This window comes from Strix uralensis, chromosome 33 (genome assembly GCF_047716275.1).
Source record: "Strix uralensis isolate ZFMK-TIS-50842 chromosome 33, bStrUra1, whole genome shotgun sequence".
Classification (NCBI taxonomy): domain Eukaryota; kingdom Metazoa; phylum Chordata; class Aves; order Strigiformes; family Strigidae; genus Strix; species Strix uralensis.
Window position 1 is genome coordinate 502,807 of NC_134004.1, and position 18,626 is coordinate 521,432.

At 57.0% G+C, this 18,626-nt stretch overlaps 2 protein-coding genes and 1 long non-coding RNA gene across 3 annotated transcripts; 2 read left to right on the plus strand and 1 right to left on the minus strand.

Annotated features, from left to right (window-relative positions):
* Positions 1 to 2,669: 2,669 nt before the first annotated feature.
* LOC141936621 (hydrocephalus-inducing protein-like) lies at positions 2,670 to 12,412 on the minus strand. The gene is made up of 5 exons (XM_074853755.1): positions 12,327 to 12,412; positions 11,672 to 11,803; positions 7,148 to 7,372; positions 5,340 to 6,640; positions 2,670 to 5,053 (listed from the first exon to the last, which is right to left on the minus strand). Exons 1-4 carry the CDS (start codon positions 12,342 to 12,344, stop codon positions 6,110 to 6,112), a joined length of 906 nt encoding a protein of 301 aa, XP_074709856.1. The 5' UTR covers positions 12,345 to 12,412; the 3' UTR covers positions 2,670 to 5,053; positions 5,340 to 6,109.
* LOC141936625 (uncharacterized) lies at positions 8,018 to 11,448 on the plus strand. The gene is made up of 2 exons (XR_012626771.1): positions 8,018 to 8,145; positions 10,966 to 11,448. It is a non-coding gene; the product is annotated as an uncharacterized LOC141936625 (long non-coding RNA).
* Positions 12,413 to 12,454: 42 nt separating the features above from the next.
* On the plus strand, positions 12,455 to 18,522 carry LOC141936538 (uncharacterized). Its single transcript, XM_074853588.1, has 5 exons — positions 12,455 to 12,563; positions 13,752 to 14,242; positions 15,640 to 15,846; positions 16,573 to 16,652; positions 16,950 to 18,522. Exons 1-3 carry the CDS (start codon positions 12,455 to 12,457, stop codon positions 15,799 to 15,801), a joined length of 762 nt encoding a protein of 253 aa, XP_074709689.1. The 3' UTR covers positions 15,802 to 15,846; positions 16,573 to 16,652; positions 16,950 to 18,522.
* Positions 18,523 to 18,626: the final 104 nt, after the last annotated feature.

Below are 18,626 nucleotides of genomic sequence, written 5' to 3' on the forward strand. Positions count from 1 at the left end.
CTCGGTGCCGGAGGCGGCGAACCGGCCGCCTTTGCCGGGCAGAAGCTGCGTCCCGGCCCCGCGCCGAGACACGCCCCCCTGCCGCCCCCACAGTCCCGGCCCCGGGAGGGGGCAGTGGGGAAACTGCCCCCCCCCGCGCCCGGCGCCCTCCGAGGGAGCGAAGCGCCGCTCCGTCCTGCCCCCCCCCAGCCCCCGCCGCCTCCGGCCCCGCCGTGGGGACCCCCGGGAGGACGGAGCTTCGCCCGGCCCCTGCGAGGGAGCAGCCGCTCTGGGTGAGTACAGCGGGACCCTGGAACGGCGGGAGGTTTGGGGGGGAAAAGGGAAAAAAAAAACCAGAAAAGCGGCTTCACCCCCCCGCGGCCCCTCGGGCTGTCCGGTGGCTCTTGGTGCTGAATTCCCGGGGGAAGCTGAAATTGGGGGGGGGAGCAGCGGTTTGGGGCTGGAAAGGCAACGTCCTTCAGCACTGTCCTGGTGGAGGAGCGACCCAGCCTCATCTGGCCGTTTTAATTACATTTTGCCTCTCTCCCTGTAAATCCCTGAGCCCGGGAGGTATCTCCAGCAGGTACCTTTAATCACAAACTGCTTCCGATGGATTCCGGAGGGAGACTGGGATTGCTGGGAAAGGCCTGAAGGAAACTGCTCTGCTGCCAGATGGCCTTGGCTGGGCACTGGGAGCAGCTTCCCATCCCTACTGCGGCACGGGGTGAGATATTGGTGTGGGGGAAGGAGCCATTTTATGGTTGAATCCCATCGCTGATGGCAGACAGAGCCCAAGGGAAAAACTGCCTGGGCTGCTTCTCCTGCCAGAGCTTAGGGCAGAGTTTGTCTAATTTTTTATGGCATCATAAAATTTTTATGGCATCAGAGTCTAATTAAGACTTTGAATTTACTTCTAGAATTTAAAAACCCAGAGGAAAGGGATAACAAAATCCCTGCCAATGTAACTGTGACAGGTGTATATATTTTCTCCATGTTGGCGATCCAAAACAACAACACAACAGTACTTCAGTCTTGTTAAAAGTGCCAATAGCACGTTGCTCCTGACCTGTGCAGCAGTTCCATTCTCAGCTTGTTGAGGTTCAAACGCTTCCTCTCGAGGCCCCAGGATCACACCCAGCCCTGGCTGGCTGGATGCACAGCGTGTCGCTGCCCGAGCTTCAGCCGCGCACGGACTGAGGGGCAACTTTCACTTCAGACCCTAAAAAACAGGCACTTATTGAACTTGCAGTGAAGGTGAAGCTCAGAACATGGAGTCTGTCCATAAGCTCGGTAGCATTTGTGCACCAAACAAGTGAATTTAGTACTTAAGGTCCAGGCTTCTGCAGTCCCTTCTTTGGACACAAATTGCGTGAGAGAATTTATGGTGTGTGGGCGAGTGGAGTCAGAGGTGGGGGTTTGTGGATGGCTGTGTTGGAAATGAGAAGTAGGAATTCTGCTGGGGTGTCTGAAGAGCTGTTGGGAGGCCTGTGCTGAGAGGGGTCTGGATGGCAGGACTGCTGCATCTGATCTGCCTCCACGAGGAGCTGAGGCTTTACTCACCTGCAGAACAACAGCACAGCCACCCAGAGAAGTGCTGGAGCTTTTGCCTTCAGGCGTTACAGGAGGAAAGTTCACTTCCTTAGGTTGCATTAATTTTCTCTCGCTCAGCCATGTACAATGGAATGCCAAACTGTCCCCATGTCCCCCCACGGTCCCTGTGTCCCACACTGTCCCCACTTCCCCCACGGTCCCCGTGCCCCCCAGGTGATCATCTTCAGCCCAAGCCCAGTGCTCACGGCCACCTCCCCTGGCACCACCACTGTCCCCAGTGTCCAGCCTGTGGTCAAACTGGTGTCAGCGGTGCCCACGGTCCCCAGTGCCACTGTCACCAGCAGCATCTAGAAGTACATCGTGGTGTCCCTGCCCCCCACCAGTGACACCAAGGGGGACACTGGGACCCCCATGGGTGCCCCCACCCCAGGACCCAAACTGTTCCCCTCTGCCACCACCTCCCCCACTGTCCCCCCCAAATCAGAGCCTGGGACAGTCCACAACCACCTCCCTCCTCCACTGGGAAAGCCAACAGGACCCCCCAGGTGGTGGCACAGTGCCCCCAGTCTGCCCAGTGACCCCACTGGGACCCCGCTGCTGGGGACAGGGGGTGACCTGGGGGTCCACCGCTGTCCCTGTGTCCCCCCTGCAGTGTTCCCAAGTGTCCCAGGACCTCTCTATGGGGATGGGGGTGGCCTGGGTGTCCCCCAGTGTCCCCCCCAGTGTCTCCCAGTGTCCTGGGACCCCTCTATGGAGACAGGGGGTGGCCTGGGGGTCCATCAGTGTCCTCATGTTCCCCCCCTGCAGTGTCCCCATATGTTCCTGGGACCCCTCTATGAGGACGGGGGTGATGAGGGGATGTCCCTCAGTGTCTCTGTGGGTCTCCCAGTGTCCCAGGACCCCTCTATGGAGACACAGAGGGTGGCCTGGCTGTCTCCAGAGTGTCCCTGGATGCCCTGCAGTGTCCCCATGTCCCCCCCTCAATGTCCCCAGTGTCCCCCAGTGTGCTGAGACCCCTCTGGAGGGGGATAGGGGGTGACCTGGGTGCCCCCCTGTGATGGTTTAGTCCCTGCCGGGGTCTGAGACCACGCGGCCACTGCCCCTCCCCCACAAAGGGAGTGAAATACAAACCCCGGGGCTGAGATAAGGAGAGGTTTAATACAACAGTGCAACAGTGACACAACAAACAACAACAATAACAATAACAGTAATAGCAATGAAGAGAGCAAGATCTGTACCGATCCAGCAGTAAGGAGAGCGATGGCACAAAACACACGTTCACCGATTCTCCCACGCTCCCGCGCTTCGGTGCGCGGAGGTGACGTCAGCATGGTATTGAATAACCCGGCTGGAGCTTCCCCCCACTGCCGGGGAAACTTAACCCTATCCTGGCTAAACCAGGACACCCCCATGTCCCCAAGGGTCCCGGGACCCCCTTCACGGGCCACCCACCCCAGGGGACCCCCTGTAAATACCTGCGCCCACGCGCTGTTAATAACCCAACAAACTCCCAGTGCCCTCTGGTTCGTCCCAGTTCATCCCAGTGCCCCCCAGAGCTGCCCAGTGCCCAGCAGTTCATCCCAGTGCCCTCCAGTGCTCTACGGTGCATCCCTGTGCCACATCCTGTCAGAGGGCTGTAACACTTTTCCTGTAGATATCAGTAGTTAGGAGCTACAGAGGCAGAAGAGATCCTGGTTCTAACCTGTGTGGATGGTATTAATGCACTTAGAATGCACTTTTCAGCTCAGGTTGAGGGTAAATCCTTGAATTCCATAGAAATCTGGATCATGTCAATTATTTCCTGTAAAAGGGTTTTAGCATGTGCCAGATTTGGTTGTTCAGGTAAACCAGTAAGGTTCAGACCCAGGGTGGATGACCCAGAGCAATCAGGATCCTACAGGCCTGTAGTGGGAATGAGAACTGTATCATCATCTTTAGTTTGATTCTGGCTTCCTGCAGAATACCTGGTTCGTCTGTCTGCGAATAGCCATGTAATGTCAGAGTCTTCAGTGAGGGAGAATATTGGACCTGCACAACTCTATGAGAGTTATAACAAGCAAAGCCATTTATTTTTCCAATAGTACATACTTATGCTCTCGCCAAAGCTCTTACTTCATCATTAGCAAATCAGCAATTAGACAGCTATCAACCTTTTCTCCTACCAGCATCAGACCCCTCTAACACGCGCTGTGCAGACCAATCACCCTCTCGTTCACGCGCTGTTCACGCGGCGGTAACTTCTCACAGCTCAGCACTTTCCCAGAGCTCAGTGTTGCAGCTGGCCGTTGTTTTTCCCCACCACCTTGGCACAACTTGGCAGTTTCTGATCTTTCTCCCAAGGCCTGTTTCTCATCAAAGCCTGGCTGCTTCTCAGGGGCTGTGCAGGGCTGACAGGCCGATGTCACCCACATCTCCCCCTTCTTTGTTTTACAGCTGCACCTGCAAGACTTGTTCCAGAGCTTTATCAATTAAGGTTTAGACAAACTTCAAAAAAACCCACAGTAGACATAAAATAATTCTACAAAAGGCTAAAAATAATACAGCAGTTACAGTTACTAGTTGAAAAGAGTAGGACAGTCTTTTTCACCATCACATTTCCAGGACACTGGGATACACTGGGTTGACTGAGGACCACAGCTGATTTCATTTACCCAGCATGTTCTCACCTGGCACAGTTCAGCACTCTTGTCAGACCCATCCTCGCAGTCCAGATCCCATCACACTGCCATCTGTTAGGCACACACTGACCATGATGCACACAAAATCAGATTCAGTACACGTCTTCTTCACACAAGCACTCTCATCACTGCCATAAAGCATATGACTAAGTGTTACAAAATAAGGAAGGTACAAAATAGCACACTTACTTAATGGGGCACTAACATTCAGATCCACAATTGCTGGGGAACCCTGGATGCAGCGAGAATTCAGAGTGCCCTTCCTCGCAAAGCGGAAATCCTACATGATGCTTCCATCCGTAGGTGAGGCATCCAGAGTCGCTGCAGGCAGGTCCAGCCTCTGAATCAACAGGCCAAAATAACTGGCAATTTTCTTTGAACGGAAACATCTGATCTCATCCTCCTCTTGGGTTCCACCCAGAGCCTGGCCACCACTCAGGGGGGAGAACCAAGGGAGTTTCTAATAAGGTTAAACACTTGAGTTCTTAATTCTTAATATTGCTAAACAAAGAAAGTTGAATACACACATTCTTACAGCATTTCATCCTTATTAATAACTACATTTTGTCTAAGCTACATCCTTCACTAGTGACTAGTAAGCCTATATATTTCATTAAGGAGTTGCAATTACTGTCAGCATTTTCTCTAAAAACAGTTGGCAACCGTAGTGTGATTAAGGACAGAGATAGTGTATTTGGTCCCATTGCAGCAGCAAGCATTACCCATACATTCTGCGTAAACGATCAGTCGAAGAGACCGCAAACTGTCAGCACAGGGGCATCCACAGCACCCACTGAGTGTCCACCAAAAGCTGCCTCTCACGCCTCAGGTATGGTCACACCCACCTAGTGGTGAAGGGAAGGCAGTGGATGTAGTTTTTCTGGATTCTAGTAAAGGTTTTTGATACTGTCCCCCACAGCATCCTTCTGGACAAGTTGTCCAACTGTGGGGTGAGCAGGTTCACGGTGCACTGGGTGAAGAACTGGCTGAAGGGCAGAGCTCAAAGCCTTGTAGTGACTGAGGCTACATCTGGTTGGAGACAAGCCACCATGGGCGTTCCTCAGGATTCAGTCCTAGGGCCAGCTCTGTTCAGTATCTTATCAACGATCTGGATGGAGGAGTTGAACGTACCATTATCAAGTTTGCCAGTGATACCAAACTGGGAGGTGCTGATTACTCTCTTGAAGGACAGGAGGCCTTGCAGAGGGATCTAGATAGATTGGAGCCCTGGCAAATCATTAATGGGATGAAATTTAACAAATCAAAATGCCCGATTCTGCACTTGGGAGGGCGCTATGGCAGGCACAAGCATAACTGGGAGAGGAGTGGCTGGAGAGCATCCCTGCAGGAAGGGATGCAGGGGCGCGGGCTGACAGCAGGCTCAGTGTGAGCCAGCAGTGTGAGCCAAGCAGCACAGGCCGGCTCCCGCCCCCCCCCAGCTCCCCTGCCAGGCCCTCCCTGGGTCTCTGTGCCGGCCTCCACCCCCCTGTCCCTGGGGCGCTGGGGGAGCCTGCAGTGGCACCATCCCCGCTCCTATCTCGCGGGTCCCTCCTTGGCCTCGAGGGCCGCTGCCTTCCACCCCCCGCAGAGGTTGTCTTTCAGCACCCGACCACTGCCTCCCTCTCAGCCACCACGGGACCCTGGCCTGACCACGGGACCCCTGTGCCACGCTGCAGAGCGCCCCCGCGCAGTGCGGAGGCCTCCTGCTCCCACCTCAGCCCCGGCACCACCAGCCCCGCCGCTTCGGGCCACGCTGGGTTTACTCCAAAGTGAGCAGGTTTAGTCCAAAACTGGCAGTTTAGTCCAAAACCAGCACATTTTTTTACAAAGCCACCGGGTTTATTGCAAAGGGAAGGGGGTTGGTCCAGAGCGACCGCTGCAGCAGTAACTGCGCCCTCAGATCACGCCCCAACGGCCGCTGCGTTGAGCCTGAGGGGCGCCCGGGGGGGGCACGGGTCACCTGTGAGGGGGAAGGCCCCGGAGGTAGTGGACCCAGGAGACACCCCCTGCCCCAGGGCAGGACACCACCATCTCGCTGCTGACAGGGGCTGCGCCAGGGGCCAGGCCACCCTTGAAGGAGACGGAGAGGGAGGGGGTCTGCTTGGAGCGCAAGCTCTCGGGGCCCTGAGGGTGAAGGCCGGGTTCTCCACCCGGTACTGGAAGGCCATGGGCTGCAGGAAGATGTTCTTGAAGGGGATGGAGGTGCTGTCATCAGCCTGGGTGGGGAAGGGGCCCTGGGACTTGGAGGGGAGGGCCAGGCCGAAGAGGGGGATGCTGTATTCCCCACCAAGCAGGGAGGAGAGCTGCAGCGTGGCCCTGGCTTCGCCCAGCTGGCAGGGCTCCAAGGTCACGTCCACGCTCACCTCTGAGCCTCCTGGGCTGGCAGGGGCCACGCCAATGGTTTTCTCTGTCAGGAAGTCGGCGCAGTTGGTCTGCACAGGGGAGAGAAGATACCATGGGGGGGGTGGGTCACAAAAGCAGAGCCAGCACCTTGATACAGAGAAGTGACACAGGAAGAAACAGAAGGTCCCCACCGTCACATTGGCCAGGGTCCCTGTCCCTTGCCTGTCACTGCGCGTGGCCCCCCCACCCCCTGCCTGTGAGGAATGCCCATCAGGACTGTCCAAACATGCCCAGCAGGGACAACCCTGCACTCAAGATCTGGGAGACCTTAAACCCCAGCCCTGGCAGTAACGGGGAAGTCTTGCGTGGGCCACGGGACCTGCAAGAGCAGCTCCAGAAACGGCAGCAGAGAACATCTGCAAGTGAAGACAGGCCGGCTGGGGACAAGCGCAGCATTGGTGGGGAGACCCGCAGGCTCACGTGGCCACCCCAGCTCTGTCAGGCCAAGCCAGAGGGGCAGGATCCCTTGACAGAGAGGGCTGATGCTGGCCGGACGAGCTGCCTCCCAGCAAGGGCCCAGGGCAGGCTGGGGTCACCTGGAGGTGGTAGTTGGTCTTCTGCCGGGCGTAATTCATTATTGTGGTAGTGATGGTCTGACTAGAGCCCAGTGTGGTGTAGAAGTAAAGGGGCTTCTCCGGCCCGCTCACGGTGGCTTTCAGGTGCAGGTTGTAGTAGAAGGAGCCCAAGTCGCTGCTCCAGAGCACCAGGCGCCCGGTGCTCTCACCCACTTTCAGGGGCTGGTACTCAAAGACAAGATCAGCCTGGGAAGAACAAAAGGAGAAGCCACTGGGTCAGGCAGAGATGGGGAAGGCAGGACCTGCAACAGGGGAAATTGGTCCCTGGTGAGCTCCAGCAGTGCTGGAAGGCAGCCCAGGACCCTCCCTTGCTCCAGGTCCCTCTCTCTGGGGCAGAGCCTTGCCACGTCTGGGGGACAGTTCACTCAGGGGCCCGTCCCCTGTTGGTGTGCATGCTGGCTTACTGAACTTTCTGCCCACACTGACAATGGAAAAGTACAACCAGCACTCGGGCAGAAGATTAACGATGTCTGAAAACAAGAAATAGTTACCAGAAGGCCAGAAGAAAAGAATGTGCTCGTTAAGGAAGAAACTGATAAAGAAGGGACCTTTTGGAATTGCAAAAGCAGGAACTTATCTACTGGCTGTGTGCGGGTAGCAATGTTTGTGGAAAGTACCAAGGGGAGCTACTTTTAGAATGCACAACAGTCTATAAGGGCTTGCTGCTATTTTTAGAAGGCACAAGAGTATGTAAGGGCTTGCTTGCTAATAAAGCTTTGAGCTTGACTTCCAATCATATTGATTGTCTGTGGTCTTGTCTCCTGTGACCTGCACGGGATTTCGTCCCCACAAACGGTGACCCCGACGTGACCTGCTATCAGTGTGATCAAAGTGATATACGGCCACCGACTCAGTCAACGGTGGGGACAACGCCCTTCTTATAGAAGGTAAACACAAGGCAGGGAGGGAACGGCTGCGGGGTGAAGAAGCAAAGAAACAGACGCGAAAGTGCGCACAAGGTGAGCAGCCAGGGGAAGCGCGGTATCCACGGAAGAAAAGTCAGTCCAGGGGTTTTTAATGAGATTAGCGGACTGGCAGGGTTTATCAACAAACCCAGAAGCGCTGTCTAAATTATTAAAATGGGGACAGCGGACAGGACTTTTTTTCAGACCACAAAATATGTTTGACTTAGGACTTTGGGACTCTTTGGGGGGAGAACTACGACAAGTGATCACTATAAGAAATTCTCAAACACCAAAGGCAGCTCAGACTTGGGGAATAGTTAAAAAGATGTTGGAAACCATGAAAGCTGACACTGCTTCTGATGCTGCTGTAGCTCAAATTTTTCATGCGGCTGCCGAAATGAAGGATTTGGGAAACAGAGAGTTAGGTACTACTGGGACAGAATCGCCCCCACCCATTGCTTTACCAGTTGGGGCCGCTGAATATGCTGAGTCTGTAGACTGTGATAATCTTTTAGACCCTGACACCATAAATCCTAAAAGAGACTCTGGCCTGTGTCCTCCCTTAGCTGGGGATGATCCGTGGGTAAAAGTGAGGCAAGAAGCCTTGGCGCAAGGGGATATGGACATGGTGAGAAAGATTGTTGCTCCTGTAATTTATGAGCCAGGACGTCAGCCTCGTTGGGGAGGACTGCATTTTTCTGTTATTGAAGAACTACAGAAAAGCGTTAGTGAGGATGGGCTTCAAAACTCATTTACAGCAGGTATACTGGAGGCAATCGCTCATGGGTATCAATTGGTCCCATGGAACTGGCTGGCACTTTTAAAAACGGTACTAACGCCGGCACAGTATTCTATCTGGAAAACCGAGTGTTGGATCTCTGTACTCAGCATTTGCACCCCCCCACCTGCAAGTGCGGAGTTGGCGGCGGCTGCCCCGGGCCTCCCCGAGTCCCCCCCGCCACAGGGCGACTGCCTGCGGCCGAGCCCAGCACCGTGCTCTCGTCCCATGCCCCCCCCCACCGCCAAAAGCGGCAGGTGCTGACACTGGGATGCGGCGTCCCTTGTCTGCCACCACCACATAATCAGTAAGCAATGGCTTTCTATATTCTTAATGGTGTTTTGATATTTGTAGTATTTGTCATTTTATGTTGTGTGAGTAATAAGTGTAAGGGCCCCTTTGTGTGGGTGTGTGACTGTTCTGCAGGTGTGAGACGCAGCCCAGCTGCGGAGTGCGGAGTTCTCTGACCCGCAGTTCCGTTATCCCGCGAGGGAAGTGGCCGGGGAGGAACGCAGCGCAGGGCAGACTCTGTACCAGTGGGGGGTAGTGCAGGACGAGGGAACATTCCTTAGGACAGAGCGCCCTAGTGCCTGCCCGCTGGGTCACTGGTGCTGCCTGTTTGTTCGGGCTCAGTGTTGGAAGTGTCACAGGTGAAATATCTCCTCTAGTGGGAGGCAGTAATTCTGTGTTCATTGTTGTCTTGAATTTAGGTGCGTACTCTGTGGGGAGAGTGCACCCTTGTACCATCTGCCTGAGGGGATATTGTCAGAAGATCATCTACAACCTTACAGGGGTTGTTCATTTTACCAGGGGTCACAGATGCTGATTATGAAGGGGAAATAAGAATCATGGCCTGGACCCTGGTACCCCCATGTTCAGTAACAAAAGGGTCAAAATTTGCTCAGCTTGTTTGTTTTACTGCGGCTCCCCCTAATAGTATGCCGAGAAGCCGGGGTGACTCAGGATTTGGATCAGCAGGTACTCCTCAAATATTTTGGGCTCAGACAGTGACTCAAGGTCGACCTCTGATAAAATGTGCCCTCACCAAAGCAGAAGAATCTGTTGAACTGACAGGCATTCTAGATACTGGTGCGGATGTGACCGTAGTATCTGTGAGCAGATTGGCCGTTAGCTCGGGTAACTCGAGTGCTTTTCGGGGTTGGTGGTCATGCTGTAACGTTTCAAAGCAAAGATCTCATTCATGTAAGGGGCCCAGAAAACTGGGTAGCAAATATTCATCCATTTATATTGGAAACCCCTGCTACATCATGGGGTCGTGACTGTACGGCTCAATGGGGAACTCAAATTGGATCAAATTTGTCTTAATCGCCACTGCAGCACAACCCACCCCTAAACCCACCCTGAAACTAACCTGGAAAACAGAATCACCCGTGTGGGTGGGTCAGTGGCCCTCGCCAGTGGAACAGTTGTGTCACCTTAATGATTCAGTTCAGGAACAATTAAGTGCAGGACATATCGTACCTACCACCAGTCCTTGGAACTCCCTGGAGTTCGTTATTTTAAAGAAAAGTGGTAAATGGCGACTTTTACATGATCTCCGACACATTAATGATGCCATGGAGGGTATGGGTACGTTACAGCCAGGAATGCCCTCCCCAACAAGGATTCCCCGAAACTGGCATCTTGTAACAATTGATCTAAAGGATTGGGTTTTTTTACCATTCCCTTGTATCCGGATGATGCACCTAAATTTGCCTTTTCTGTTCCCAGTATTAATGTTAGTGAACCTGCAAGACGGTACCACTGGGTTTTTTACCATAAGGCATGAAAATGGTCCCACGATGTGTCAGTGGTTTGTTGCAAAGGCTTTGAGCCCCATTACAATGCAGGTCCCCCGGGCTGTTATAGATCATTATATGGATGACATCCTCATAGCAGCAGAAACACAGGAGATCATGGAAAAGGCTCTTGCTTTACCCAAAGACTCACTATCTCAAGTGGGGTGACAAATAGCACCTGAGAAGGTACAGAGATCATCACCGTGGCAGTACCTGGGGTGGAGAATTTGTGAACAGACCATTGTCCCACAACAGGTTGAACTTAAAACTGATGTTAAGACTTTAAATGATTTACAGAAACTGCTGGGAGCCATAAATTGGATACAGCTGTTGTTGGGCCTAACTAATGATGATCTGCATAGCTTGTTTGATATTTTGCGAGGAGATCCTTCACTGACATCACCCAGAGTACTTTCAGAGACAGCGAAACAAGATCTCCACCGGGTAGCTAACGCCATCTCAGAAAGACCAGCATCGCGATGTGTGCCCGGCCGGCCGTATCAACTGATGTTATTTAACCCTCCAGGGCAGCCCTACGCTCTGCTGTTTCAGTGGGATGAAACATTTAGTGACCCTCTTGTTATTGTTGAATGGATTTTTTTTCTTTTTTTTTTTGTCACACCAAATGCACAAGACAGTCACTACTCGTCCAGAAATGTTTGCCAAACTGACCATGAAGGGTAGGCAGCGCCTACTGTTCCTTGCTGGTCAGGAACCTGTGTGTATCCTTGTTCCGGTTACTACGCACATGTTACATGGCTAATACAAATGTCTTTGAGCAAGCTCGGCTTTCACATGCATTTTTTCCACCAAAACGCCAGGGCAATACAAAACCAGTTTTCTTTATCAAGGCCTCAGGCTAAAGACATCATCGCCACTTGCCCTGAATGCCAGAGGACTCCCTCTCTTCAACAGCCAGTGGTGTCAGCCCTCGGGCACTCACTCCTCAGAATTACAGCAATCTGACGTCACTCCAGTGCATTTGGAACGTTAAAATACGTACCTGTGTCTGTCGATACCTTTTCTGGAGCTGTGTCTGCGTCCTGCCACGCAGCCGGGAGTCAAGCATCTGCCCGGCATTCCCCATCACCGACCGCACAGGCCCTTGGAGCGCACGCGTGGCACGCTGAAGCGTCTGTTACAACAACAAAAAGGGGGAGATGGAGGGGATCGCTCTGCACCTCACGGAATCCTGTGGCCTGCACGGGATTTCGTCCCCACCAAGCGGACATTTCAAAACTTGTCATTTTCAAATTCAAAATTCCAACATTCCATAACACCAGACATTTCAAATTTGGAATTTGGAAAATTCAAATCTAAAGTTCTGAGGTTTCCAAATTTCAAAATTCAGAAATTTCAAATGTGTCCTGGCACCCCCACACCCCCAGACTCCCTCAGGACCCCCAGACCCTCCAGACCCCTCCACAACCCCCCCTGAACCCCCAGACCCCCCCTAAGACCCCTCCTGGCACCCCCAGAACACTCCCAGGATCCCTAAACCCCCCCCAGACCCTCACCATCACGCCCAGACCCCTCCAGGACCGCCCCAGCACCCCCTGAGGATCCCCAGAGCCCCCCAGACCCCCCGTGGTACCCCCAGACTCCCCCACCAGAACCCCCTGACACCTCAGACCCCCCCAGGCCCTGCCCCAGCTCACCCTGACCAGGGGGACCATGCGCTGCCCCTCCTCCCGCAGCCCCTCCTGCCGCCGCCCCTCGGCCTCCTGGGAAGGGGTGTGTGGGGGGGTTGGTCACCCCCCGAAAGCCCAGGGAGTGTTGGGGGGACATGGGGAGGGTCGGGGGAGCGGGGAACCGCCCCAGAGCGGTGACAGACATCACAGCCGCACCCCGAGCCCTGGTTGTGGGGGGGCACTGCCAGCTCTGCAGTAAAAAAGGTGTGGGGGGGGTCCGGACTCGGGGTCACCCACAAAGCTCGGGGACCCCCCAGGAAGGGCACCCCAGTACAACTCAGCAACACCCCCAGTGCCCCCCAGTATGTCCCAGTGCCCTGCAGTACATCCCAATAATACTCCCAGTGCCCCCAGTATGTCCCAATGACCCTCTTAGCACTCCCTAATATATCCCAGTGCTCTACAATACGTCCCAGTAACACTCCCAATGCCCCCACTATGTCCCAGTGACCCTCCTAGCGCTCCCCAATATATCCCAGTATGTCCCGGGCCCTGCAGTACGTACTACTAACCCTCCCAGTGCCCACCACTATGTACCAGTGACCTTCCTAGTGCTCTCCAATATATCCCAGTATATCCCAGTGACCTTCCTACCACACACCAATATATCCCAGTATGTCCCAGAGCCCTGCACTAAGTCCCAGTAATCGCCCCAGTGCGCCCCACTATGTCCCAGTGCCCACAAGTACATCTCATCTACCTTCCCGGTGCCACCCAGTATGCCCCAGTGACTCTCCTAGCACTCCCCAATATATCCCAGTGCCCTGCAGTACGTACCAGTATCCCTCCCAGTGACCATCCTAGCACTCCCCAATATATTCCAGCATCTCCCAGTGCCCCGCAGTATGTCCCAGTAACCCTCCCAGAGCCCCCAGCATGTCCCAGTGCTCCCCAGTATATCCCAATAACTCTTCTAGCACACCCCAGTACGTCCCAGTGCCCTGCAGCAGGTTCCGGCTGTACTTCTCCAGGATGCTGAGCGCCGTCCGCAGCCCCCCCAAACCTTGCGGCCACCCCAAACCCCCACATCCCCCCAAACCCCCTCCCACCACCCCCCATACCCCATTCCCCCGTATTTTGGTTCCCTCCCTCTCAATTTTGGGTGCCCCACCCCGCATTTTGGGTGCCTCTCTCCTGCATTTTGGAGTCTCCCCCCCCACCATACCAGGCACAGGTTGTCACACAGCAGCCGGGCCCCGTCCAGGTGCCGACACTTGTCTTGGGGGGGCCCCCAAAATCGGGTTCAGCTCGGCCAGCGTCGCCTCCCCAGGGTCCCAGGTCAGAGCCGCCTCCAGTGCCACACGCAGCGCTCTGAGATCGGGTGGGGGGCCCTCCCTGTCCCCCGGGGTCCGCGGGGGGGGGCGGGGCGGGGCAGGAACAGGGGTGCATGAGGGTCCGGGGGTACCAGGGAGAACTCGGAGACCCCCGTCCCCAGCGCAGGGCTGGGGGGGGGGGGGTGCCGCGGGGAGGGGGCGCCCAGCGGGGAGCCCCTGCCTACCTCAGGGGCCGGCGGGGAGGAGGGTGGGGAGAAGAGGAGGACGAGGAGGAGGAGCAAGAGGAGGAGGCGGCAGCGCCCGCCCCGACCGGCTCTTCCTCTAAAATGGCGGCGGCAGCGGCAGCTGAGGGGAGGAAAGTGCCTTCCTGCCCTGCGGCTGTCACGCCGCGCCGGCCCTGCCCCCGAACGGGCTGCCCTCACCCGCCATGGCGGCTGCGGCGTCGCTCCGCACCCCCCTCCGCCTCCTGCGCATGCGCCCGATGGCCCCGCCCCCGCCCTGACAATGCCCACACTCGCCATGGCGGACCCCGCTCCCCTCAGGGACACCGTGATGGCGGCGGCGGCGGCCCCTCGGCTCCGGCTTTTCCTCCGGGCCCTGCAGGCTCAGGTGAGGTGGGAAAGCGGGTAGGGGGGGACCTGGGGTGGGGGGAGACCTCGGGGGTGGCATCACACCCCCGTCGCGGCCTCACCCCGCCCGGGGGGGTGTGAACCCGGCGGCTCTGGGGGGGGGCTGGGGTCCTCCCTCCCCTCTTCCCCTTCCCCCTCCTCGCCTTCCCCTTCCCCGTCCTTCCCGGGGGGCACCGGGGGCCGGGACATCCCGGCAAGCGCCCCGACTGCGGGTGGCGCGGATTGAGCCCCCCCGCAGCTGGTCGCTGCCCCCGCGGAGCCGCTGGAGGTGGGGGGGTGCGGGCAGGCGGGCGGCCTCGCGCTGCCCACGCACCAGCAGCGGCAGCAGGGCCAGGCGGGGCCCAGCGTCCCTGGGGGGCAACGGGGGGGGTTAGGGTCAGCCCCCAGGGAGACCCCCCCCACACCTGCCCCGAGGCAGCCCCCACAAATCCCCACCACACAAACCCCCACAGGGATGTTTCACAGACCCACAGAGACCCCCCCTGGCCCCACAGAGACACCCCCCCCAACCCCATAGATCCCCCCTCAGCCCTACAGAGACCCTCCGGCCCCACAGATCCCTCCCCAGCCCCATAGAGACTCCCCTAAGCCCTCCAGATTCCTCCAACCCCACAAAGACCCTCTCCAGTCCCCCAGATCCCTCCCAGCCCTACAGAGACACCCCCAACCCCACAGATCCCACCCCAGCCCCACAGAGACCCCCCCCTCAGCCCCACAGAGACCCCCACCACTCACCAACGGCCATGGCCCCCACCCGGGCAGCCCCACGTGGAGGTGCAGGAACTGGAGGAAGTTTTGCATCAGCCCCAAATCCTCCAGCCGCTCCTCCCCCTCCACACCCACGGGGCGGGGGGGGGGGGGGGGGGGGGAAGGAATCCGGACCCACAGTAGGGGGTCCAGACTCACGGCTGGCTCTGTTTGCCCCTTGGTGGCTGTAGGGGATGGGGAGGCTGCCTGGCAGGGGAAGGAGAAGGGGGGTTATAGGGGGGTCTGACCCACAGCCCCCACCCGAGCCCCCACCCTGCCCCATGGTACCCCCCAGACCCCCAATCTGCCCCCCCAGACCCTCAGTCTGCACCCCCAGAGCCCCTGTCCTACCCTGTGGCCCCCCCGACCCGCAATGTGCCCTCCCAAAATCCCTGTCCTGCCCCGTGGCCCCCCCAGAGCCCCCAGTCTACCCCCCAGCCCCCCCAATCTGCCCCCCCCCTCAACTGCTCTGTCCCCCCTCTACTGGGCACTTGTGGTGGCGAGGGTTTGGTGCATTAGGCCCAGCCTCAGGGGGAGTCTCCAGGCCCAGACGGGCCTCCGCAGCATCTGGGGGGGGGGGGGCACGTGATGTCACATGACATCATCAGCACCCACCCCTCCCACCCCCAGGGGCAGAGCCCTCCCTCCGCAGAGCTGCAGCACAGCCATGACGTCGCCACGGAGAGCAACACTTGCAAGGGAGAAGTGGCGGAGGAGCGTGACACCACCGCCGGCCATGACGTCATGATATACTTGGAAGAAAAACCCCACACAGGATATGACTCCTACTAGGTCCTGCCCCTCCTCATCACCGTCTCCACGTGGCTCGTCCTCGAGGTGTGGGGGGATGGGGGTGTTTGGGGAGGACCTACAGGAATGTGGGGGCGTGGGGGACACAGGGGTGTTTGGGTAGGACCTACAGCAATGTGTAGAGATGGAGAATATGGGGGGCTTTGGTAGGACCTACAGGAATATGTAGAGATGGGGAGTATAGGGGAGTTTTGGTAGGCCCTACAGGAATGATAGGGGGTGGGGAATATGGAGTTTTGTGTAGGACCTACAGAAATGTGTAGGAGTGGGGTATATGGGGGTTTTTGGTAGGACCTACAGAAATGGGTGAGGGTGGGGAATATGGGCAGTTTGGGTAGGACCTACAGGAATGTGGGGGACATGGAGAATATGGGAGGTTTGGGTAGGACCTGCAGGAATAGGTGGGGGACATGGGAGTTTGGGTAGGACCTACAGAAATGTGTGGGGTTGGGGCACACAGAGGGGTTTGGGTAGGACCTACAGAAATGCAGGTGGCACCAGTGCAGTGAAGGTAGAACCCAGCTCTTGGGGTCACCACCCCTGAGAGCCCTGTGCAGCCCAGGGACACGGAGGCTGCTGCAGGCACAGAGCAGGAGATGGGCTGGGGCAGCTCTTGGGCTGCGTGGGAGGGGCGGTCGCTGCAGGGAGTTGCAGAGGTTTGGGGTTTTTTGTTGGGGTGTGGGAACAGTTTCCGTGTGTTACAGACACCCAGTGCCCCCTGCTTAGAGTGACAAGCGTTCTCCTTCCCATCAGCTCTTCAGTGATGCATCGAACCAGCAGCTGCTCACCCACAGAATTCAGATTTCCTGGGCCAGGTCGCGGGAGAACTGGAGGTAAGAAAGGCTCCACTTCCTGTGCTGCTCTGGAGTCATTCGCAGCTCTGCTCTCTTTTCCCTCGGGGAAAGCAGAGCCTGGGGCAGAGGGTAAAACTCTGCGGGTGGGCGTGGGAAGCGTGGCCTTGTGCTGGTGACCCCCGGGGTTTGTGTGCTGCTGGTGTCTGGGGTGGAAGGGCTGAGGTGGGGACCCTCTGAAGAGCCCACGCTGGCCCAGACCCAATCTGACAGACCCACAGCAGAGTGCAGCTGTTGCTTTCGTACTTCTCAGCAGCTCTTTGTCCTGCTCCTTCCCAGAGCCTTGACCTGCAGGAGGAGGGTGACAATCTGTCGGGTGAAGAGGAGCTGCCCTGAAGAGAAGCCCCCGTCTGCCTCAGCCCTGCACCCTGGGACTGTTCTTCCCTCTGCTCTGGATGTCTGGGGCTACTCAGAGCTGCCCTTGGCAGAGTGAATCTTCTCAGGCCCCGAGAGCTCTGGTGATGTCGTTACTGCAGGTTTCTTCAAGGCAAAGCTGGCCAGGAGAGAGAAGCCATGTTTGGGCCTGCAGGGCAGGGTCCTGCCAAGATGCTTTAATGGTGCCTACTGGAGAGAACAATCACTAAATAACTTTTTGTGTAAAGCTTTGAGCTCGCATCCTGCTGCCCTTCTGTCAGCAGGCAGCCCAGTTTCTGTCCAGTGCCAGCCCAGCTGCCAGCCCTCGCCATTGCCTTCACAGCCAGCGCTGCCTCTGCCCATCGTGATCTCTGCTGCAGAGTTTCTCTGGGTTTCCTTCCCCGTTCTGTCAGGGAGCAGCCAGGACACTGCTGAGCACGGGGGATTTCTCCTTTCAGTCCCACTAGAGCTGAATCTGGGGGACTCACACCCAGGAGATTTCTCCTGTCACAGCCTCATGGATGTGGCTGCTGCTGTCCCCGTGTGTGTGTTCCAAGGACTGATGCTGCATCCCAAAGGGCAGATACACAAACACACGCACAGAAACACACGGTTGATGTGAAGGACAGAACAGACTGACACAGACAGGCCAAGGCCTTTACCAGCGCCCCTGGGTTCGTAACCAGCCCGTCCATAGCCAGGAGCACAGGCCAGTCCTTCTCTGCCTTTCCCGATGGGCAGGAGTGGGTGTTTACCAGTGAAACACAAACACCCTTCACTCCCCGGATTCACCGGCACAGCACGTGCAGAGATTGCTCAGCACAGCAGGGACACCAAGCGCCTGGGGTATTGGTGGTGGGATGTCCAGCCCCTCATTCTGGCATCAGGCACAGCTTGGCTCTGTCCAGAGCTGTGTCTGTTGGGTCACGAGAGTCCAGTTTCAAGTTCACTGGGGCACTGTCACGCACACCGGGGTCCCACCAGCAGCCGTCCTGAGACACCCTGTGTTCCAGCTGCTGTCCCCAAGACCTCTGCCCCCCTGTGACCAGTGGCCCCTTCTCCCACCGCACCCTCCCCCTCCCCTCTGACCAGGCTCGGGATCACCCCTCAGAGTGACTCTTTCCCTTTGTGCCCGACTTGGCTGCCTGCAGCCTCATTTTGCAGGTGCCGGGCATGGAATCCTTGCCTTGGACAGGAGACGGAATGGAACCGAAGCATGGTGAGCTGTGGAACATGGCAACTTTATTCAACAGCTAAGACAAACATGGGTGTTTCTGTGCAGTCGGAGGGCGTGGGCAGGACTGAGCAGGCCGTTGGCGCTGAGGCTGCCGTTGGCTCAGCAGGCAGAGCCCCTGCAGGAGATGGTTGTGGTGCACTGCAGCCTGCACTGGATCCTGTCTATCCTGCTGCTCAGGCCTTCCCTCAGGTTCTGCAGGAGCTCCTGCAACCAAGTGAAGAATTCCACCAACTTCTGCAGTAGAAGGGGGCAGGAGCTGAACCCGCCTGATTGTGTTGGTGTTGGCCTTGGTGTCTGAAGGGGGGTTGAGGGGAAGGCTGGCCGTGGCATGACGAGGCTCCTGCGTGGGGCTGGGGACGCCATGG

Excerpts from the sequence above, each read along its gene's own strand:
- LOC141936621 (XM_074853755.1), bottom strand. Across the intron at positions 7,373-11,671 it reads AAAGGTATCGACAGACACAG|GCTGATCTTGTCTTTGAGTA; the intron begins GTACGTATTTTA and ends TGTTCTTCCCAG. Across the intron at positions 6,641-7,147 it reads AGACCAACTACCACCTCCAG|ACCAACTGCGCCGACTTCCT; the intron begins GTGACCCCAGCC and ends TCCCCTGTGCAG.
- LOC141936538 (XM_074853588.1), top strand. The coding sequence starts at position 12,455 with ATGGGGAGGGTCGGGGGAGCGGGGAACCGCCCCAGAGCGGTGACAGAC. Across the intron at positions 12,564-13,751 it reads CCAGCTCTGCAGTAAAAAAG|GGTCCGGGGGTACCAGGGAG; the intron begins GTGTGGGGGGGG and ends GGGGTGCATGAG. Across the intron at positions 14,243-15,639 it reads TCCGGGCCCTGCAGGCTCAG|GGGCAGAGCCCTCCCTCCGC; the intron begins GTGAGGTGGGAA and ends TCCCACCCCCAG.